This window comes from Dermacentor silvarum, chromosome 1 (assembly GCF_013339745.2).
Source record: "Dermacentor silvarum isolate Dsil-2018 chromosome 1, BIME_Dsil_1.4, whole genome shotgun sequence".
Lineage (NCBI taxonomy): Eukaryota > Metazoa > Arthropoda > Arachnida > Ixodida > Ixodidae > Dermacentor > Dermacentor silvarum.
Genome location: NC_051154.1, coordinates 103,861,506 through 103,885,261, shown reverse-complemented (window position 1 = coordinate 103,885,261; position 23,756 = coordinate 103,861,506). Strand labels below are relative to the sequence as shown.

The 23,756-nt window shown below is 48.5% G+C and overlaps 1 protein-coding gene across 1 annotated transcript in view; it reads left to right on the top strand.

Annotated features, from left to right (window-relative positions):
* The first annotated feature begins 7,009 nt into the window (after positions 1-7,009).
* The window catches only part of LOC119452676 (Down syndrome cell adhesion molecule homolog), a 270,087-nt gene continuing 253,340 nt past the window's right edge, over positions 7,010-23,756 (top strand). The window contains exons 1-3 of the mRNA XM_037714673.2: positions 7,010-7,013; positions 7,428-7,739; positions 9,485-9,646. Of these exons, the coding sequence (XP_037570601.1) occupies positions 7,010-7,013; positions 7,428-7,739; positions 9,485-9,646 (478 nt within the window). The remainder of the gene's footprint in view (positions 7,014-7,427; positions 7,740-9,484; positions 9,647-23,756) is intronic.

The following is a 23,756-nucleotide window of genomic DNA, read 5'->3' as shown; positions in this document are numbered from 1 at the left end:
ATGAAACACCGGGCTCACATTTTATTGACGTAAAGTAGGGCGCACTGAATCATCATTGTGCGCTTCTGGTGAACCAGATGAGGACGACTCACGTGTGCTGTTTACTTGCCGCGTTATGCATAAAGAGGCAAAAACTGTGCATCAAGTTCTGAACAATGGGAGTCCTGCGCTGAATTTGGGACCTATTCTCGTACCGTGGCCTTCTTCATACATTGCAAGGAGTGTATTTTGCGTTCTGCGTAATCTTTGCGTTTCATACAACCTAGCCTTAATGTACTGGCAGTGTGCGTGCATTTGATTTTTGTTTTTTCAACCTCGTGCTCAAGTGTGACATTACAGCAGCCATCATTTGTTTATTTCTTTTTGTGTGTGTGAGTTAATAATAATTTTTTCGAGCAATTATTGTCACTCTTAACGCCTTAGCGCATTTATATACAGGGTGCCCCAGCTAACGTTAGCGAACTCTTAAAATATACAGTATACGAGGACGCAACTAATGGGATTCTGTGAGCAGTAACGTAGCGCACCGGGTGGATATTTTTTTTCATAATTGAACTATCGATAATTAGGTGAGATTAATTACTGAAATGAGGGCGCAAGATCTTGATAGAAAAGTAATAATTGTGTTATAAAAATCGCATTCAGTTGTTTTCAGTGTGCTGTGTTACTCGGAAGAATTAAGCAAGGCCACCTGACGTGATAGCATTATAAAGTCATACTCGTAGCTTTCTACCTCTCATCAGCTCTCATCAGGTAGCGATTGCCCGAACTATTTTTTTTTCACACCAAGCATACTTTAAACAACTTGACGGCGCCCCGTTTGCTTTCACTGCCATTCATTTCAGTCAAGCGGCCTGAGAGGTTTCATTGTCAAATCGTCGATATCTGCAAGGCATCAAGCCAGTGCAAGTTTCGCCGTACCGTCCACAATCTTGTTATGTGCGAAAATGTTATATAGAAGGCACAGGGCGATGTACATTACGAATTAGCTGATGCCTCGCATTCTCTTTTTCATCAGGTCTGCGCCTTACCTGTGCGCGTTTCAGGGCACACGGATGCTCGGCGAATGGCTGTGTATTTCATACACGTATAGTCCCATGATGGTTGAGCTTTTACAGCGCCACGCTGCCTTGTAACTCTTGCATGAAACTCCATGGGCCACGTGTCTTGGGCGCGTGGCCCCGGGATCAGCACACACCCGCCGCCGAGCCAAACGCGATGCAGGGCGACTGCAGTTCCCGCTGTACGATGCAGTTAGCCTGCCGGCAATCGAGCGGCAGCCTTGACACTCTTTTAGGCGGCGCCACCTTGTACATAGAGGATCGCATTTATGTTTGTGCATATAGGGCAGCCAGCAATACGAGGAGAGCTTAGCAGCCGAGGTGTCCCTCCGCGGAGGCTGCAACGCGTGTTCTGCAGGAGTGACCAGTATATTCGTGCATACTTTGTACACATACAGTTGCACAGACGCCTTCAGAGTTGTTTTTACCCGATGTGTATGTTCAAGGAAAATCATAAAGCAGAAATGTGGGAGGGGGGCGGGAACATTTGAAGGTTTACTGACAATATCTGTCGTTAACCTTTAGTTGTTGAAGCCTATTGGGCGATGACTAATTCTAGTTTAATTAGAGTGCAGAATTTATCGCCAAAGCACGTCACATACAACATCTTTTGATTTCTTTCCGAGATATGTGACAGTAACCTAACTTCGTGGTGCCGAGAACACTTTTCTTTCCAAAATGTCAACTTGGAAATACATCTTTATATTCCCCTGAAATGATAATAATAAAAAAAATGTCAGCAATACCATTCGCAATAGGAACAAACAGAAGCGACTAATGTAAGCACGTCGGGCGACCCCTTGGCTTTCAGAGGCAACTCCGCGCGGAGCGCAGCTGCCAGCAATAAGCCAGGAGGACGGGGAAGGCAAGCCGCCGCACGACACACAATGAGTGCGCAACGGCTGGCTCAAGGCTTCACCTGCAAGAAAGGCTGGCTGCCGCGATTTCGAGCCCTAAGACGGTGCTCCTTATCATAGTATTGGCCGTCCACCTGCCGCGGCCTTTGGTCCGTGTCGTTCGGATACCGAAGGCGTGGGTTGAAAGAAAGCGTGAAGTGCGGAGCCATCGGTTGAGGTAACACCTTTTCTTGCGGGATTTAGAGCGATAACTCACGCCAGAAACCAATCTTTGCTCGCCTGCATTCTTTCCTCTTTGTTGCCCCCGTTCACGACCCCCGCCTTCCCGCTGCCGCCTTATTCGCTGACCTGCGAAGCCACATATTCTCGGGCGCTGACCTCTCCCTCTCTGTATCCTTTTCTCATTTTTTTTCCCCTTTTCAGCGTTCTCCACAAACCTGGTGCTCGCCGCCGGTTCCGACATACAGTGTTCATTTTATACGTTATATATGATACACGCATATATATATATATATATATATATATATATATATATATATATATATATATATATATATATATGCGCGACGCCAGGTCGTAACTCCTAGCCCTGTATGGTCGCTGCGGTTTGTGCCATCTGTTCCTAGCAGAAGCGAGGGAGCAGTGAGGGGGAGAAATCGGTGGCTCCACTGCAACCTGTCGTCGCGAAGCCAGTGCCGAAATATGGCCACATGCGTTTCGGGGACAAAGATTGCGGCATGGCCTCTGTTGCGAACGTATCGATATACTTGCACCGCCGTTTCCATAGAGACGCGAACAGAAAGAACTCGGATTGTCGTCGCGACCTGCCGACGGATTTGGCCAATAATGCCTCCCAAATTATTGTCTTCCAGGCGCGGTCGCGCACTCTATGGCCCTCCTGCCCTTCTGCGCACTCGAGCCGTGTTTTGCTTTCCTGCTTCCTTTTCGTCGCTTTGCTTTGGTCCAAAGGAGCATTGCTTTCTTCGCCTCCCCGAGCCCAAGGCCTAGACAGGCGCGGTTGTTTGGGGATTTGATCACCTACATTAGGTATTGCGCTCGCGTTGAGCGTCGCCAACTTTTATTTTTGCGTCATCTCTGACATAATTCGGCTGTTCCCCACTGTTCCGATAACATCAGGTCTCAAGCAGTTTCCTATGCTCACGAGGGTCGGGCGGTATTTTCTTAACGACATAAGGTGTTCTTAAGGCACCTTGGCATATATTCATCGTGCGAGTTAGGCAGCCCATACGACAAGAGAAGAAAGGATAAATCGTTTAAAGCCACGCCTCGTTGCAACACGTCTGTTTTGGTTCGTATTAAGAAGCCATGAGAGCACAGGCTGTGGTCCTCCTTTCTTCTTTGACTTTATGCGTCAGTATAAAACCGTCTCAAATGAAGTGCCACCGTCTAATTTTACAAAGCCTTGTGAACTCGGATTTGTAACGGAGAATGGTTTCAAATCAGGGAAGCCCCTTAGTCACGCAAGGTTAGGGTGGTGGAAGCACAACGAACAGTAGTGATTCATGACAAATTCTGTTTCATGGCTTTCTTTTTCTTTTTTTCTTCGTCATTTTCTGTTTGCTTCTGAGGGGCTGCTCTCCACCTTGACTGCTTCGTTCGCTAGAACTCGTATGCTGCGTGCGCAAGACAGTCAGCAGCCTATTTACGAACGAGCGAACGAATGAACGGAGCTAAAATCAGACAGTTTGCTTTCTTTGTTTATTTTTGGAATCAGAAACCAAATATGCAGTAGCTGTCGTCCTCCGGATAAGCTAAATGCACGAAATAACATAGAAATTCAGGACATGAAAAATCACCCAGTCAAGCGGCTCCGAGCAGAAAACTCTTGCTGAAACGCCGTTTATCGCAAACATCTCATTGCAGAAGCATGAAACAGTAACATATGAGAGGAAACGAAATTATACCCACCTATAGTCATTCCTCACGATTTCAGCGGCACTATTTCTTGTGTCAAAAGCTTTTACTGGCGCCAACATATTATGCTTAATGTTTTTACTGATTTTTCAACAATTTTTTCTGGAAGCCTCTTATGTGTCAAACATGCCTCCGAGATCTGTTCTCAGCAAACATTTTCCTTGCGATAACAAGTGATAGATACTGTTGGCACTGGCTCCTATCATCTTGATTCGGAAGGCACCGAACTAGAGGTGCGCTTCCCAAGCAATTCAATTCATCATTGCAAGGGTCGCTGAAAAGCGTTAGTGAAGAACAATAACTTCATAATTCGAAGGGTGGCGCTGCTCTCCACCTTGCGGAATACAAGAGAAGAGTCGAGTCCAGGCATGCTTGTGAAGGCAGGGACTAGTTAGCCAGAAGTATGAGTACCGTTGCACGAGTGCTGGTGCAGCTCAGCCGCAAAAAAACGAAAAAGGGGCTCATGTCAAACAAAATTTGAAGAGTATTCACCTGAGATGTGTATTTATAGAAGGCTATGCGCACAAACATCAAAATTAATTATAGAATAAAGACGATCAAACCATTTATCACTGAGGCCTTCTCGAAGGCATGAAATAAGATATTGTGGTCGCTGTACCGTGTTACGGGCCGATGTTCGGGGGTACCTTCAACAGCGTCTGCTTGGAGCTCGAACCAGGTTCACCATCGGAGAGAGTCCGGCAGGGAAAACGAGGCGACGTGAAAACAAGTAACAGAAGTTTAATGCATGGTTACGAGTGAGCGGTGTGTTCCAAAGAAAACGTACAAGAAAAGTTCAGCGTGTATGCACCTACACGCTAGGGCAAAGCAAAAGTGTTCTCCACGTGGCTGCTGGCTGGCCTTCTTATACCCTCCACCATCCGGGCACTTTCTCCCTCTCTTCTCCCCTACTGCTGGCTATAGGGCAATCGAAAGGTTAGCAGAAATGGTAGGCGACCGGCGCCGGGTGAACGTCCTCAGCGGGGGAGCAAGGTTGAGGATGGACGATAGGTTTTGTCTCTGACCCTCGCGACTGGCACGTCTATTCATGTTGACAAGCGAGATCGTTAGGCACGCCGATTACCATGCGTTTGCACGTGGTCCGAGCATGGTCGCCCTGGGTGAATCGGAATTCACCACACGTCTTCGAGGCATCGCAGCTCTAAGGAAATCGTAACAGACTGCCCCGCCGCCGAAGGAGATCCCGATGGGCAGGGGACGGCATCCGCTGGCCAGAGGGATGACGCAGGTCGATGCTTGCAGTCATCGTCGGTTGTCGCACAGCACTCTTGAGCACGAAACACTGTGGATGTTCTCCAACGTAGCTCAACGTCCCGGTCAGAGTCTAGATGCCTCAGAAGGGTCCGCAGCAGTTTCTCGTTCACCGCATGCGTCTGCAGAACTTCACCGAGACTCAACCGCTCAGTCAGGAAGTGCGAGACAAATACCCACTGAGTTCTGCCAGGCTTATTTCCCCGCTCAAACGTGACAGTATTTACCAACTTACAGCAGCACTAAATACATACATAAATTTGTTACACGCTTCACAAGACATGACTTAACCCAACTGCGTAAACAAAAATAAATCCTTTAAAATCCTACGTCAGGAAGAAAAAAAAAACACGATTGATTCATGAACGACGTTAAACGTAAACAAAATTAGCCGCAGGCTCAACCTGCATAAAGTTGTTTACAGCCCCAGGATTCGAGCAAAGGTCTTGCAAGGCTCGCTAATCTATAAAGCACTTCTTCACTTATGATCGGTTTCCTTAATATTTCTATTGACCTTTTCTTTTTCCTACTACTAGCCGATTCTTGCTCGATGCATGACAGCTTAGAGGCGCTACAACGGCCGCCGCTCGAGAAACGCTCCTTAAAACAAGAGTCCTTTAATAAAATGTGTAAAAGGACTCCTATAAAACCATATAGAATAGCTACATTCCGGAGTATTGCACCGCCCCCATGACGGTGTGATAGGCGACGCGTTGTGCCAATATCGTGAGCGTCCCGCTATGCGCTGAATGCGAAACAAGCCAAAAGTAAAGAAGCAACAACGAATTTTGTGAATTCCCATTCGTAGACTTATCCTGAGCCTGGCGATTACTGTTATTCTTTCTGTTAAAGCCGCTACTCCCGGGTTCAGTGACATGGATGTTTGCTTCGCCACCGTCCAAGATTTCCTTGTTCTTTCTAGCCGATTGTCCTGATAAATTTTTCGTTTCTAGTGCGCCTCAGCTCATGCTCCCAAATTTATACTTGACGTCTTTCTTTAAACGAAGCTTTCGTTGTTGGGTTCGACTGGTTCAGAATGGTGCAGTGAGCGGTAGTAGTTGGATTGCGCCGAGGAGGGTGGCGAGGCGATGAGGAGGGGGAGAGAAGCTGCGCCGAGAGAAAGAAGGCGGGAGGAGAGGCTACAGAGAGCCTTATCGTGTCCGGTATTCCGGTAAGCGTAGGTGGACTGGGAGGATTGCAGCGGCGAATCGTGGCATGATAACGCCGCTGCCAAAAATTTACAGCAGCAGCGAAGTGGAATACAATTGGCTACTGCAATATTAGCTCTGTGATTGTCTTGTTGAGCTCTGCACCACCAGGTGGCTGCAACCACTCCGGCCTCTCACGTTTACGCCTCCACTCATCCGGCAATCCGCCCAATGCGACGGCGGCCTGCGTTTACCGGAAATCAGGACAAGTTAAAGCTCGCTATTAATGCGCGCCGAACGAATGGCGGAACCGAAGGCGTCATAGTGCGAGTGTAGGTAGCGGCGCGGCGCCGATTGGTTTGTACAAGCGATGAAGGCCGCGGCGGTGGAGTCGAGAGAGCACGCGCGCCGGGGGTGACGTGATCTACCGGCGCTCGCTCGGGCTGTGGCGGCGGAATTCACGTGTGCACGCATCTAGTAATCTTTGTCTCCTAATTATTTTGTTTTTTGGCCCTATATATATCCCATTCCCCCAGGGAGGGTAGTAAAGCGGACGTGCGTCTGGCTAACCTATCTCGCTTTTCTATCTCCTATCCCTCTCTATTTGCCTTTAAATGCAACGCAGTCTTTCTCACGACGCTCACTATCCACCAGTGATTCATTAGAAATTGTAATTTATTTTCTTTTATTGTGTTGCCTTATCCGCCAAATTCTTGAACAATCATTCACAGTAGGTATGGGTTATGAGTTGAAGAGATAGGAAAAACCACCGTTCTGGGTTTGTGTCATGCAGTTTTGGGGAAGCAATTTCTCAAATGTGGTGTTGCCTACATGAATACCGCAAACGTGAGTTCGTGACCAATCATAGGCTTCTCACCCTTTCTAACGACCAAACTCGCCCGTTAGGAGGCAAACAAATGTCTTTTGCACGGGGAAATTAATAAAAACGGGAGGACCAACATTTGAGCCCCTAAAGGTTGAATGTACTGCCGTCTGCGTTCGTGCATGCGTGCGTGCGTGCGTGCGTGCGTGCGTGCGTGCGTGCGTGCGTGTGTAACCAGCCTCGAAAGCTTGTTGACAGCTCTCTCGTCATTCCAAACTGCCGATAAGTCCTTTCTTCAATGGCCGTTGTTCTCCCCATCTGTTTGGTGCAGTGGACAACAGCCCCATCGGGAGGACTGGCGCATCGGGACCGGCCGGCGCGTTGCCTGCCGGCGGCGGCTGCCGACGGCGCCTCTCCGGGAGGCGGGCGCCGGCGGCCGCGCGCCTCCTACGACGTTCGGCGCTGGCTGAGGAAGAGGCCGCGCTGGTGGCGGGCTCCGAAGAGGACGAGCTCTTTCTGCCGCTGTCCAAGGGGCTGCGCGTCATGCGCGACGTCAGTTCCGTCACGGCACTCAAGGGCAAGTCGGTGAGCCTCGTGTGCCCGCTGTACGTCGCCGCCTGGGCTTCCGTCTCTTGGGAGAAAGGTGAGTTTTGCGCCCGTAATAAATGTGAACCACAAATAGAGATGTACGCAAGAAATACCAAAAGCGGTGGACGCTCACCCACAGCTCATTTATCGATGATGAATACATTTTGTGTTTATACTATTGTCCCAAATAATCAAACGGAATTAAAAAAAAAATAGGTTCCGTGTCGGTGCGGTGCAAGTGCTCAGTCGTTTGACCAATACACATTTTGCCTTTCTTTATAGTTGTTCATAGGTATTTCCATAGCACTGCTGATGACAATATAGGCTTGAGTTCTGCATGAATCAAAGTATAACAGCGCGACTTCTCGAATGAGAAGAATCGGGTGCAACCGACAAGAACAGGCGCTGACTTCAACCCCAGTTGAAGGTTAGCGCTTGTTCTTGTCTGTTCTTCCCTTCAGTGCGCGTTCAAGAAGTCACGCTGCAATACCTTGATTCATGCTGAACCAACTATAGGCCAATGTTTGACGTTACAATACTCTTGAGTTTGACTCGCGCGCACTGTTTTATCATGCCTGGCGCATCTTTCGAATGAGGAGCTTTTCCTCATGTATCGCGTTTTTGCTCATAGCCTATTCTTGTAGTCTCTCGGCTTTTTCCCCCTTTTCCTTACCCCATGTGTAGGGTAGCAAACCGGACGTTCGTCTGGTTGACCTCCCTGCCTTTCCTCTCTTCGCTTCCTCCCTCCTCCCCCCCCCCCCCCTCGGCTTTTTTTTTTTTTTGGGGGGGGGGGGGGTCGGGGCATTAATTTTCTTATACAACGCCACTGCACTTTTGGAATACGCGCTCTTATGGTCTTACATCTCACGAGGGACCAGTCAATCGTCAGAAAATATTAAGTGACACGTGTTTCTAGTGTGACACTCAAATCTTTTTTTTTCTCGAAATGTGGGTTACGCAGCGAACTCTCACGGCTGCTTTTAAAATTTTATTTCCAGTGTATTGAAACGTCACTCTTCAGGAATCGCTATTTCTAGCACTGAAATAGAGCTGATTGTTCGGAGCTTGTCCGAGTGTATAAGCTCTAGGATTTCTCTGCTGAATTTGTTTGATGTGTCGGAGATGTTGTAGACAACTTTCGTGCAATAGGTTCACGTTTTTTTAGTAAATATTACTACAGTCTAGGGGTCTTTACCACCTCCCGCGACATTTTGTATCTGGTTCCGTGCTCTTCCATTTGTTTATTTTTTTAATACACGGAAAAGTAAGCAGGGCGTGCAACTAAAAACGAAAGTAGTATAAAACGAAGGTAGTATACTTGCATCTTTTCTAGATCTAAGCCAACACAGCGCCAAGTGTAGAGTATGTTCTGGTGTATTAATATGATTTTAGTAACTATAATTGTCTGTGATTGCGGTTGCATCTTTATGTAGCGTAAGGGAATACCCTTTGTGGAAGCGCATTTTTCACTATATGTGTCAAATGAATATAACAGTACAATTACTTTGAACGTCGGTCAAAATGTACTGTCGCGCCCGTGCAACCGGCGCGCAAGGTTGTGTGACGCGTTTCAAGCAACTTCGCACCTTTGCAAAATAATACTGTCTGCGTTAACTATAGATAACCGATGTGGATGTACAAGCTGCAGATGGTAAATCGTTTATATTGGTCTTCTAAAATCACTTTTGATCTCTCTGCTTCTTACTTTCCACAAAAATAAATTCAAAGATTTCCGCATCGCCGCATCGCCTGTACCGCATCGCCTGTAAATCAAAGCAAGCGCTGGGGTCAATTTTGCAGGAAGCAACAAGATTCCATTCAACCACCGGCAGCGTGTCCAGCCAGATGGCAGTCTGTCAATCAGCAACGTGCAGCAAGTATCAGACGACGGCAACTACGTTTGCAGATTTACAGACTCTCGCAACCAGAAGCACACGGGAAACGTCCTGCTAAAAGTGATCGGTGAGTACTCCCACAGCCTTCACCCGCGAATCAGCGTTCTAGGCGAGCAAAGCGGCCAGGATTTATAGATTTTTATATCTTGAAGGAAATACGTTTGTAGCGTCACAGTCTCGCATATGACTTTCGGGCTCTAATTTCTGAATACCTGGTATTCTTCAACATGCATCAAAATTCCAGCACGCGGGCCTTTTGGCATTGCACTCCCTATTTGAGGTCTCGCAGCCGAGTCTCCTTAGCGGCACAACGCTTAGTCGCTGGGCCATCACGGGGATTTAGGATAGGAAGAACGTGGCAGACTGTAAACATAGTTTAAGTTATTCTTTAGTTTCGTCATTTGTGCATTTCTTTTTACGTCTGACTGCATATATAGGCCCCCACTTTCAAGATTCGCGATGTGGGTGTATGAAGCTCGGTGATAAACTTCGGCACAGCATCAGGAATGAGATCAGCGGCGCAGGTGTCATGGCGGATGACCTAGATAAGAATAGGTGAGTGGTTCTGCGGATGACGTCATCGGCACAGCTGGCGCGGTGCCAACTCGCATAGGTAGCGCGGCGCGGAGCGGATGGCTTCAGCGCCCGACATAGCTCGGCACTCGGAGAGGAACTCTATGGAGGCACGTAATCAGTTCTGTATCGACGCTTGGAAAGAACAGTCGGTGCTTCATCGCTGTGAAGTAGAATGGACAAAGTAGGTCCTTCTCGTGGTCTTGCAGCTGAACGACGAGCTAGAAGGACCGAGATGCAACGTAAGCGCCGTCTAGAACAACGTGAGTCTACCGATCCCGAAGTCGTCGCTCTGGTCGGAAGATGAAAGAGAAGAAGGAACAACAACAGCAGTGGATCCTCGTGAATGAGACGTGAAATAAAACAGTAATTTAATAATGTACGTAACTGTGCTGTCTTGAAGTGAGCTATAAAGGTAAGAGAAATACTTAGACAAATAATTAGATAAACAATAAGATTATAATTGGGAATCCGCTTCAAAAATATCTCGTGGACCTCCTGGAAGGCATCCAGAATAGAGCGAGCCGTTTCATTACAAGCAACTACAGCATTCTGTCAAGTGTAACCAAAATAAAGCTCGACCTCTCTTTGCAACCACTATCTACTAGTCGTGACATTGCTGTGCTAGTATTGCTTCATAAATTAATTAACGCGGCTGGTCTGTCATTACCAAACCTGAAAAAAGCATATTCAACGTCACAACAGCTACATAATACCTTTAGTTACACACGAGTTTATGGCAATACAAGCTGCAGCCCCGTAAGCAGAACGCCCCCCCCCCCCCCCCCCTCCCGTGTCCTTCGCCTCCTCCTCATTCCTCGCGCGTGAACGAAGAGCGTGCGCTTGCGGCCGCCTTCCTCTGTCGCGTGCGCGAGATTAGGCTGCGGTTGCCGGCTCACCCTCGCATGCCTTCACTCGCACACACAAAGCACCGCGCGTGGCGACGATTTTATCATCGTTGGACTTTATACGGAACATCAAGGCGACGACTACGACGACGGCAAAATGCGCTTTGCTACCATCGTTTGTCTCTCGCAGGCGCGAGGACAAGCGGGTGCGAGAGAGAAACGATGGTATTCCTAAACAAACGCATCACTGTTTTGATGATCCAAGTATAATCTCACTATCAGGGAGGGAGCAGTCTACCTGACTGGAGCAGTTTTTTTTATTTGGGGTGTTGCTACGCTGCGCTCCGCAACGCCTCAACGACCGCCGCTTCGCGTCGGTGCCTGGCACCGCGGCGCGGCGCCGGGGTACAAACGCGAACAGTATCCGCTTGCGCAAGAGCGGACGCAATTTTCTCTCTTTCACCCGCTTGTCTTCGCGCCTGCGGACAAACTACTGGCGGTCCCTTCAAAGACCGTTTCGTGCCAGACCAGTGCCTCATAAGTCCTAGGGGGCTCAAAAGGCGCCTAGGACCTCCACCGGAAGTCCCCCCGCTGTACCTACTAGCAATTGTAAAGTCACATCGGCGTCTCCTGTGGTAATCGTCGTCGTCGTCATAGTCACGGTAAGCAAGCGGCTCGTGCTCGCGCTCGGCATGCGCTCGTGGCACTGCTCCTGCGTTCGTCGTCGTCTTCCACGCAGCTGACTGCGTTGAAGCAAGCGGTTCGTGCTCGCGTTCGGCACGCGCTCGTGACACTGCTCCAACATTCGTCGTCGTCGTCGTCTTCCGCAGCTGGCTGCGTTGCCGCTCATCATTCCAATGTAGAATTTCACTTCTCTTCTGTCGTGGTAATGGGGAGGCCGCGTTTACGTGGCTATGAGCCACTGCTTAAGGCAGTATGAGCCCATTAGCGGTGCATCACGGCATGCTTCGCACCTCCCCAGGTTCCACGTTAGTGGAGCGGCATTTCGCTGAATGGGTCATTCGAGCACCGAGTTTTGTAGCGAGAGCTACATTGGCCGTATTATCGTCGTTTCGCTGTGGCCGGAGGCCGCACCGCGAGCTGAGCCGTTGCCTAGCAACCACCGCAGCTGGGAGCGCCACTCGCCACGCCATCTGGCATGACGTCAGAGGAGGAGCCGGTGAAACCGCGTTGCAACAACAAAGGAGGAGCCGGTGTTGCATCGTATATATAGAAGGGGCGGCTCGGTGGGATTCGTTGGCAGGCATGGAACGCGAGTCAGAGAGACTGTAAGAAGCGAGGCTTCGTCGTCGGAACGATACCAAGAGGAGGCAGCGAGCCGAGGAGACGAAGGAAGAGCGAGCCGCACGCCTCGAGAAGCGTCGTAAGTACGAAGTGGCCAGGCGAGTGGATTCAAATGATAGCACCCGAAACGTGTTCAAGTCACTGGACGACAACCCTTTATCCGCCCGCCTCACCGACCATAGGGCCGTCTTTGTGGCAATTGAGCAACAACAAGATGAAGATTTTGAAAAATAAATACATTACACTTTAAAACTGTCTAGTCTTTAATGCAACCATAGCTTAACGCGAGGTACCAACCAAACCTAAACACTCAGACGTACGAAGCTAAACAATAAAGATGTAACCGTAAAGAGAACCAAGCTAAACAATAAGATGAACCGTACCTCTCGCTACGCACACCCAGGCATAACTGAGTTAAGCCACAGCCAATTTTATTTTCGTACTAGAGGACGCGCTGTGGCTCAGTTTCTCGAAGATAATCAGTCAGAGCGCTAGATACTTAGGGATATACCGCTGATAGTACCCTACGACTCCTAAGAAAAATCAGATATCGGTCTTTGTACGGGGCTGCGGGAAATCTAGTATCGCCGCCACCTTTAGCTCAGAGGGACGGCGAAGGCCCTGTCTGATTACTTAACCGAAATAGATTAATTCCGTTTGCGTAATCTGACATTTTGGTGCCTTGACAATTAGGCCGGCTTCACGCAAGCGGGCTAACACTGCGCTTAGATGTTGCATGTGCTCCGACCAGAATGCGGAATTTATCGCGACATCATCGAAGTACGGCAAGGCGAACTCTTCCTGTCCTCTCAATACTTTGTCCATAAAGCTTGAAAAACAGTGCGGGGGATTTTGCAAACCGAAGCTTAGGATTTTAGGGCGGAACGTTCCCTCTGTTCCTTACGCGCTTCCTCCTGACCTTTTGCAATCTCCCTCTCTCTAATGATCTCTAGGCATTCCTTAAGCTCATCATCCTCAGTCTCTAGAGCAAGAATAGCCTCAATCAACTCTGGTTTTCGGAGTGCGTCAGTGACATCCAGGCGCAGCTCCTTCGGTATCTCCAACAACTCCTGTTTACGCAACGACTTGAAATTCATGGCTGTTTTCAGTGCTGCTCTCTCCACTGTACACAACTATCTTGCCGCAACATAACTAGGCGACAATAATAGCTTGAATTACCCGTTCTGTTTTAAAAGTTCAACAAAACCTGGCAAAACTCAGCAAAGAAAGTCCCACACTCATCACCTTGCAGCCAAGACTGGCGTAGACCATCGCAAACGCTGCATTCAGTTTTTTTTTTTATATATATAAAATTCAAAGTTTATTTGTCAATACAGCATATACATAAATTCTGTCGAGGTCAGAATTTATGTATGTATATGCTCGTGAGAATTTATATCTCGTCTACTACGTTGCGACTTGGTAGACGAGGCTCGTAGATCCGTATCCCACCACTTGCCATCCAGTTGCATAGCGGGTCGGGATTTGATGGATCCCATCGCTGCCACCAGTTGTTACGGGCCGGGTTTCGGTGGACCTTCAACAACGTCTGCTTGGAGCTCGAACCAGGTTGACCATCAGAGAGGGTCCGGCAGGAAAGACGAGCCGACGTAAAAACAAATAACACAAGTTTAATACATGGTTACTGATGAGCGGTGTGCTCCAAAGAAAACATACGAGAAAGGTTCAGCGTGCATGCCACACTATAGGGCAAAGCAAAAGTTTTCTCCACGTGGCTGCTTGCTGGCTTTCTTATACCATCCCCCATCCGGGCATTCTCTCCCTATCCTGCCCCTACTGCAGGACAGGGCAAACCAGACGAAGTAGTGAGGGTGGGTGACAGTTGCGAAGGTTGGTGGTCATAGCGGGGTGAACGTCCGCAGCGGGGGTGAGCTGGTTGCAAGGCGGCATGGCAGGTTTCGCACATTCCTCGGAACCACGTGACGGACACGTCTGTTCATGTTGACGAGCGAGATCGTTAAGTATGCCGTTTCCCATGCGTTTGTACGTGTTCTGGGCATGGCCGCTCAAAGTGAATCGTAACAGACTTTGCACGTGTTCTGGGCATGGCCGCTCAAAGTGAATCTTAACAGTAAGCTCCACTAGACTGCGTTAGTAACAGCTGCTGAGTTTCGAAGTTTCATTAGCGCTAAGCGTCATTAGTAACACTTACTATATGGATCTGTTTAGTAAACTTACTAAAACCAGTGTTACTAAACGCAATTACTAGCACGTTAGTAACATACGTAACAATCTATTCCTAATTTAAGTTATAGTAAGTACAAGGACCTTTCTATAAGAGCGTTTGTGTACATTTCGCGGCGGGTGTTACCTAGCGATTGCCTCAACGGGATGGTAACCAATCACTTTTTATTGCGATAGCAATTATATGGACACTTGAACCGGATTTCTGCCGTTGGCGTCGCCGTCACCGTCGCCGTCACCGTCACCGTGAGGTTCCGTATAAAGTCCAAGGGTGATAAAATCATCGCCGCGCGACGTATTCCCCCGCGCGCTATCATTGAGAGCGAACGCACGGCGGAAAGCAAACGCGACCGTCGCGCGAAAGGCCGTGGGAGCATGGGAGGGACGGGGGCGGGGCGACGTTGTGCTGCGGCACGAAATGCGTATCTTGCAACCGGGCGTAAGGGGAACTGACCACTCAATCTCATACGCGAAAGCAAGAAAGCGGGAAGGCAGCGCGGGAGGGAGGGGGGGGGGGCAGCTTCTACTTTGCCAACTGCGTTTGTACTTTGCCCGGCTGTGGCGGCCGGTCGCCGGCACCGTCTTTTATCTCCACACGGCTCTGACCTTTGTATGCGCTGTGCATTCGCCGCTCAGTTTCCGTTGAAACAATAGACCGCACGAACCTTCGCCCGCTGCGGCGGCTGCGCTTGCTGCCAGTGTTTTGACAGTCGTTGTCTGCGGTCATTCAGTGTGATCTATTCATGTTTGCTTGTGCGCGCTGACACCACGCTTGTTAATTCAGTTAGTAAGCGAATGTGTCCAAGTTTATGCAGCCGATAAAACTACTATCCCTACTCCGAATAGCTCTCTACTAATTTGCTATCGCAATTGATGCTTCGCCTTTCGGGCGAAACTGCGACATTTTTTTTCGCCATTCAACAATAGGCGCATACGAAATGCAGCGATTATACACGAACATATTCGATTTAGCATGATGTTTGTTTACCCCCCCCCCCCTTTTTTTTTGCGACTCAGCAAGCTTACCGTCACTTATAAAAAAATATAGTCATACGAAGAAGTTTTCATGCCTGTCTCTCCCATGAAAAGCGTATATGCATTTCTATATTTTTTCTGGCTTTATTCCTTTATTTCTTCCTTTAAATCGCTTGAGAAGGCGATAAAACGTCCTTGTATCGGGCCCGAAACAGTTGTGTTTCCTGTCTCTATTTCTTCGTTCGTTGCAACGAAAAAAACAGGAATAGACGGAACTCCTGTACTTGACACTAGAGAGCAGATCAAAACAGCGATGCTGCGACGATAGGGGGCCGGCGCCGCATCAGCCTCTGGTCCGCACTCTGAGCGCACCGGTTTACTGCGCTCGGCGGCCGAGTGCCTTTCACGCCCATATACCTCCGGAGCGCATAAACCGACGGCTTGCTCCTCGCGAACGGCGAATGTCGATGAATCGACTTCTAACTCGCCGCGCTGCTTTTGGCTTGTACTCTTCTTCATTTCCTCGCCCGGCAAGGAAGAAGAAGTGCGTCGACGAGCAGGCCCGCTAACGATTCCCAAGGCGCATTTAGTAAAAGCAAACGGGCTCAGCGAGGGGGCAAAAAACGGATGCGCCTTGGCGGCCCATATCGCCAGCAAACAGCCGCCGCTCCTCTCTTCGCAGCCTCCACAACGGTAGGCACCTTTCCAAACGGCGTGCCCTGCCCATGCGTTGCCCTTTGCGCTCAATTGATAATGCAATCACGCCGCTCTTTTACGAAAACGGGGCGCGCTGTGTTTTTTTTTTTTTGTGTGTGTAACTTTTAACGAACACTAAAAGACCGCGAAAGAGGAAGGGGCCAGGTGCAGCAGCAAAGCCGTTCTTTGATGCCGGTCACCGGACTCTATCAGCCACTGCTTCATCATAACCATGGATATAGCTCACATTTGTGAGTGCTAGCGCACCTGCATTAAGATTATGTGTACAATAAAACAGCGTTATAATAATGGTGATGTACTTGACGATAATATGAGTTAACGATGAACTTGTGAAAGGATGAATTGACCCAATATTTAACCATCTATGCAGTACTACACATGTACTACTGCATATCTAAAATTTATTACTCTAATACTGTATTATTCCTAGATTACATGTATTACGATAATGCAAACCTTCGCGCACAAGAATTGTGTAGGAGAAAGCATTGCTATTAGGGATGTGCCCCTGTCTATATTTACTGTAGCACCGGTACTTCATAGAGAGAATATGTCCTTTAGCACAGAGATGTGCTAAAAAAATGAAATCTAAGACGCAAGTGTCACATCTTTATACGGGTTTCTAGGGCAGTTTACGACAAAGCGTACCTTGCTATGTCCTACATAGACTGAGCAGAAAAACTTCTTTCTTATTTAAAGAAAAGTATTTGAAAAATGATTTTGTTTTAGTTTCTGAACGGCAATATAACTACCATTCACTCTAAATGTGTTATCCATTCTGAACTTCATCACGCGGTAGTTATAGTTCATATTTGACGGTAACACTATAATAGTACATGAATACGTGAGGACAGAGAGAGAAAAAAGAAAGTGGCGGAACTCATCTCACGATGACTGTCGACGGTATGCGTTTAGCATTGAACCAATGTAGCGACACAACGCATTGGCACCGTAAAAACGACTTATGTATGATGCGTGTACTGCAGCGGGATTGCTCTTTCGCGCTTCCCTAAGAACACTGGGCGCCATCTAGCACCGCCGCCATGAAGCCTGCGCGTGGCCCCAGAAATTCATGGCGCGCCGGCGCGTGCGAACACCGAGAAACGCTTCATGCGGCAACCGAGCTCCTCTACTTGCGCTTCTTTCTGGCCACGCTGCGCCATCTAGTGGCACTGCCGAGAAGTCCGCGCGTGGCCTTCGAGACGAGAAGCGTGGCGCGCCAGTGCCTGCGATCGCTCGGAATGGACCCCTCGCTTGCCGCACACTCAGTGGCACATACTCGTTGACCAAAATTGGCGAGAGGTTCATTTAGGAACGACACACACCCATTGCATTCATAGCGCAGCTCGGTAAAGCTTTGGGGTGAAAGGCGTTCATTGAAAGCGGCACATACACAGTGCATTTGTGGCGCAGCCTGCTAATGCGTTGGGTTTCTGTCCTTGAGGAACCCTTGTGACGTGGTTCGTGGCTCAGCATCGGATACATTTAGGGATCTTATTTGTCATTGTAGATCGGCACATTCCCAGTGGCACATACCTAGTTACCCAAGTTGGCGTCAAAGAGGTTCATCGAACCCCAGCACAGACCGAGTGGCACATACGCAGTGCTCCAAGTCGGCGTCAAAGAGTTTCTTCGAGCAGCGGTACCTACCCATCTCCAGTTCCGTATATTTCACGCCGACCCATGTCGGCATGAAATATATTCGTTGAGGAGTGGTACGTATGTACACATTGTCACATACTCAGTGACCCAAGTTGGTCCGATGGTTGGTTTCGAACCCTGTTACCTCAACAAACCAGCACGATGTGCTACCCATTCGACCACTGACTACCCAGTGACCGAACTATAGGCGGGAAAACAGACAGACAGACAGACAGACAGACAGACAGACAGACAGACAGACAGACAGACACAAACAGACAGACAGACAGACAGACAGTACGTAAAGTACTCTAAGAATGCTAACACATTAAAAGCAAGGAGCGGAGAGGTGGTGAGATCAACCAGACGAACGTCCGGTTTACTACTCTACTCTGAGGGTAAGGAAAAGGCAGAATTGAAAAAGGAATGAGGGAGACAATGAACAGTGCGGGAACGCGAGAGTATTCACAGGACTGTAATCGGTCACTCAGTCCGGTGCACTTCAAGAACTCCACGAGTGCACGGATAGCGTCTTAAGCCAGCGACGGATGAATCCAAGTTACGAGTATCTTTGACTCAGAAGATGGTCTCTTGTCCAGCTGGTTTAAAATCGTCCGGAGAAAGGCGGTCGTTGTGAGGACAGATACACAACAGGCACAATATAGTTTCCTCGCACCCACAGGAGTCGCACGTCGGGCTATCTGCCATTCCGATAGTGTAGGAGTAAGCGTTCGTACACATAAATGGAAAGGATAGAACTCAGGATCTTGTTTCTGGCTACTTCGTAGATACTTGCGGTCGCGCTTCGCCTGTCTCGGATATATATGGAACACAGCGGCGAAGGTTCCAAGTCCATCAAAGGGACTTGCATAGCTATGAAAGTCCAATCGCCTAGCATGCCTTGCTATGCCGCTATGCCTTGCATAGCGGAGCACGGAAGAGAATCCCGAGAACATAATGCCGATAGTGCGCCAATTTTTGGCACGCGTAAATAGAGTAACGACAGGTTAAATTCACATTTCTTAATTATTTGTACAAGAGAAAAGCTTGATCTGTGCTGGCAGAGCAGTTCTTAAATTTACAATGTAAGTTCTGTAATTTTGATTTGCTCAGGTACTCGCGCTAATTTGGAAGCTGATGCGAAGGTGGGGTCCTCTGTGGGCACTACACAAATAATTGTTGCCTAACCATTGAGCGTTGCGAATAATTGCGTGACAACAAGGCTCATTCAAACAGGTCCAGTGACAATGTTTTCTGAAAGTATCGTCTACACGGGAATCACAACGACCCGATCTGCTCGCCTCTCCATATCTGAAAAAAAAAAGACAGCCTCCAAACAACCTACCACGTTGCACTTGAGAACGCAATGGGCGTGCATACGAACGCCCTTTATAACTGTTCGTTAAAAAGTGCAAAGGTTCGTTTCTCCCCATCCGATTTATCAATGTCGCATATAAGCACAGACTCTCGGACGGCCCCTTACATATATAGTCTCCCCTTGAGAGTGCGACCCACTGTTCGAGTGAAGGTTGACTTATACATCAACAAAAAAACATCAACTGCCGCTTTGATGGTTCTTTTGTTCTTGCCCCCCCCCCCAACTTTATTGAATTTTTTTATTGCGATGGCAATTATATGGACACTCCAAGCGCATTTATGCCGTCGCCGTCGCCGTGAGGTTTTGTATAAGGTCCAACGGCGATAAAATCGTCGCCGCGCGCCGTACGCTGTGTGTGCGAGTGAAAGCGTACGGGATTGAACCGGCAATCGCGGCTCAATGTAGCGCACGCGAGGGAGGAAGGCAGGCCGGAAGTGCGCGGTCTTCTTTCGCGTGCGAGGCACGGGGGCGAGGAGACGGAGAGAGAGGAGGGGGGGGAGGGGGTGCGTTCTGGTCTGTCGGCTGCTGCTCACAGCGCGGCCGCGCGGGTGCCGTATCTTGAAAGCGATCTGCGATGTGGGCGAAGTGCGCACCCGCGAGGGCCTCATCTTAAAAGCGATCTGCGATGGGGACAAAGTGCATGCGGCGAGTGCCGGTAGCTTCGTATGCGCTGTGATTTCGACGTTTAGTTCGTGTTGAAGCGAGATGAGAGACAGCGCGAAGGTCAATTTGCCTGCTACTACTAGCGCGCTTCCTCACTCCGGCGTTTTCACTGCGAGTTTCCGCGATCATCGAGCGAGATGTGTCCATGTTATTAGCCTGTGCACGCGTGACACTGTGCTTGTCTATTTAGTTAGCAAGCGAGTGTTTACAACTTTATACGGCCCATTAAACTACTATCCTTGATTCGTATAGCTCTCTACAAATTTTCTATCGCTATCGATGCTTCGCCTTTCGGGCGAAACAGCGACTTTTCTTTTATTTGCAATGTGTTACAGCTTACGACAGCACATCAGACCAACGTAGCGTATTCGATGTGCGCACAGTTAAAGCCACTCTTTAGTATTCCTTTTATGTCCTACTAAAAAGTTATATTTGATCTCTAACTCTTGTCTGCAAGCTTATTGCCGTCAGAGAAAGACTTCTGACTTAGATTCAGTTCTTGAGCTAAGCGTTCACTCAGTAACTGTCGTTAATAGTTCGATGTGGAACTTTAACGACGTTCTCGATGCACTCAAGTTTGGTTCTCCCTTTCTAAGAACTTGAACGTCTGCTTGAAGACCTGCATTGCCGTTGCACGTTCAGGAAGATTTAGAAGAAGAAGCGGAAAAAAAAAAGCGTATACCAGCACGTTCTTACCTTCGCCTCCGTTACTGCAGATAAAACACGATGCGAAATTGAAAAAAAGAAGCCCTTATTAGTATCAAAAGCACGATAACGTTTTCCTGCATCATACACTCTCAGTGTGAGCGTGGGAGTTATTTGTCGCTAAAAAAAAATGTGATAAGGAAACACCAACTTGGTGGTGTAGCGAAAAAATAAATAAAAGATAGCTGGAATGCTTCGCTCGCTGCAACAATTAAAGTGAGGACGTTAAAGGTTCGTGTCGCTCTTGCAATTTACTTGGGAACGCGCACGTGCGGCAGCGCCAGGGCGCATTAAGCCGTCGCTCGGTAACATGCTGCCACTGGAGGCGCGAATGTTCGCTCCCCGGAGAAATTTCGCGCAGCATTGGAGACGACTGGCGGCCACGACGCGCAACAGCTCTCTGATACGGGGCACCCTCGAAGCAGCTCGAAATCTGCGCCGCCTTCGAGGACGCTTTTTCGTCCTAGTCACTGGTCGGAGTTTTACTCGCCCTCGCGTTTCTAGCGGTGCTAAACCCCTGCGGGCCATAATCTGGAGCACTCACCCTTTAAGGGCAGGGTCATTAGTCGAAGACGCCGGGAAAAACACATCAGCTTAATAACCAAATTGGTAACCACTTTAGCAAAAGATAGGCGGAGAGCCCGCGGGGGCTAAAAAGAGCCCTCGCATCGAGGCCACCGCTCTCTTCCCGTCGGGGAGTCCTCCGCCGCCTCGGTGCCCGTTCGGGAAGAGCGGCCATTGTTAGCCGCCGCGGCGCCTTGGCGTTTCGCGCGGATGCTGGACGACGCGCCTCCCGTGAGCGCGCGTGTGTGTAGCGCGTGCCCCTATCGGTCTCATTAGAGAAAAGTGCCTCCCCGTCTTAACTACACGGCGCCGCGCGCCTGGCAATGTAATTAGCACTCGCGCCTTTAAACTTAAATATCTGCGAAGTGATCGTGCAAAACGGCGAGGCGACCAAGAGAAAAATGGCCGGGGCTTAAGCGCAAATGCCAGCGCGCAAAGATGAAAGCGCCGCAGCCCATAGCACCTTTTTTGCAACGTCTCGCTCTTGCTTAATTTTTTCTTCCATTTTTAAGGTATTAACGCATCATTAGCCATTTCCCACTACTTTGCCTCCAGAGAAAAGAGTCGTTTGTACGCGGGCTAAAAATTGCCGCTATGCCCTGGGCCGGCCGCATGAAACGAGGGCCACCTGAACTCGGTGTGTCAGTGATCGCTGGTGGTCTCGCGCGTTGGGATGACAGGTGCTCTGCGGTGGGCGAAAGCTTCCGGACTCACCTCTGCGCACCCGTAGCATGTTTTTAGTGGCCGTGTCCACATTAAAGTAATCTCCTTAAGGAATTACTACGTGTATCTCATGTTAGAGCCAGCGGAATATGTTAACCAAGTCGGCTTAATCTGCAGTATCTGTCTATGACGGAAAAAATGCCGGAACTAGGTGGCTCGATCCAAATTAAGCCATGCACCGGGGTCACACCGAAAACGTTCGCAATGGTTTTTTTGGTTTGCTCCGGTTACGGACAGCAGCTCATTTGCATTTTCTTTCCTTTTTTTAAATGTTTTGTGGACTAGTAGTGGAGATCTATAGTAGAAGAGCCTAGATTATTTTATGTGCAAGAATCATTCACTGATTCATGTAGAAGCTGGTCAACATTGATAGCGGGTCAAGTACAGACAATATTACCGTATTTTTTGGACTACAGTCCGCGGACTATACAAGTTAGAAAGTTTAAATTTCGCGTCCTGCGGGGTTTACGGGTACGGACTATACATGACTTAATTTTTTAAAGATTGCAGGCGCGCTAGAAGATAACGAGGCCAGACTGCACCTGCGATCTTTTCCCGGGTTAAATGATACAGTGAAATCAGCTCCGCAATGGTTGTCGCTGGGCACGAGCAATATTTGCAGCTCATTCTGCCAGCTCGGGATATTGTCAGGGTGTATCAAAATATACTGACGAGGATGGATATGATCATGAGGCATGCCATATTGAAGGACTGCGGCTTTCTTTCTTTTCTTTTTTTATTAAATGTATTTAAGCAGAGCAGAAAATATGTGTGGGCAGAAAATATTGGCATTATGGGTGACGCACGCTACTCCTTATAAACTTTTATAAACAGAAAATGCCACAGTTTCACCCGAAAGGCGAAACATCAATTGCGATAGCAAATTAGTCGAAAGCTATATGGAGTAAGGATAGTAGCTTTATCAGCTGTATAAACTTGGACATGCCGCAACACCAGCAACGCTCAGAACTGTTGTCGACGCCGTTGGCGTTTTGCCCGAACCGCGTGGCGTTGGTGACTGTTGCCGGTGCCTGTGGGGGCGGCTCGGAGCTTTTCGACGAGATTAGAAGGGGACACTCGTCGAGCAGCGTCGGAAGTCTTTACCACCTTCTCGCCTCACAACGTTTTTATATAAATACGCATTTGGTGCCGCAGCTAAACGTCGCCTCCCCCTATAGTAACCTATAGAGTTATGTGTTTCGTTTCTAATGCATCACGCAATACCCATTCGTGGCTACGACTCCGTTTCTATTACATTAGATTGTGGATGACCTTCTCTCACAACCACTTAATTCTCATTGTAATAGATTGAACTTTACATATTTTAAGTAGCCTGCCACGTATCTCGAGTTTTGAGCCTGTTGCAAAGAAATTTCGCAGACGTTCGACTACTGCATTCCTATATACAAAGGGCGCACTTTATTGTAGGCATTTGAAGACTGTTCCTTGTTTATTGAAAAGACGCATCGCATAATTCCTCAAAAATTTTCTGGCATGCTCGCACTTATCGTATTCGTTTCCAATGCACAGTTTTTGTTCGTTTATTTAAAGTACGCTAAAGACAAAAGCCAGCAATAGCAGGAAGAAACGCAACACTCGTAGAAGCTCGATGTGTTTTCGAGTCGAAGTCCTTGTAATTCACAATACAGTGGGATGACTCACTTCCGGAGAAAAACGCAGGAAATGTAAGATAACATTCCAGTCACAACACTGCTTGGTCTTTTTTTGGCTGCTTGAAGTAAGCCGCTTGAAGAGGCCCTCAAAGGCACCATCTAGAGAATCAACAAGGGAAAGTAGACTAGCACGGGGCGCTAGGAAAAGGCCACTTAATACATGCAATTAAATTATACTAAAGGCACTGTCACAGCTGTCAGCGATTC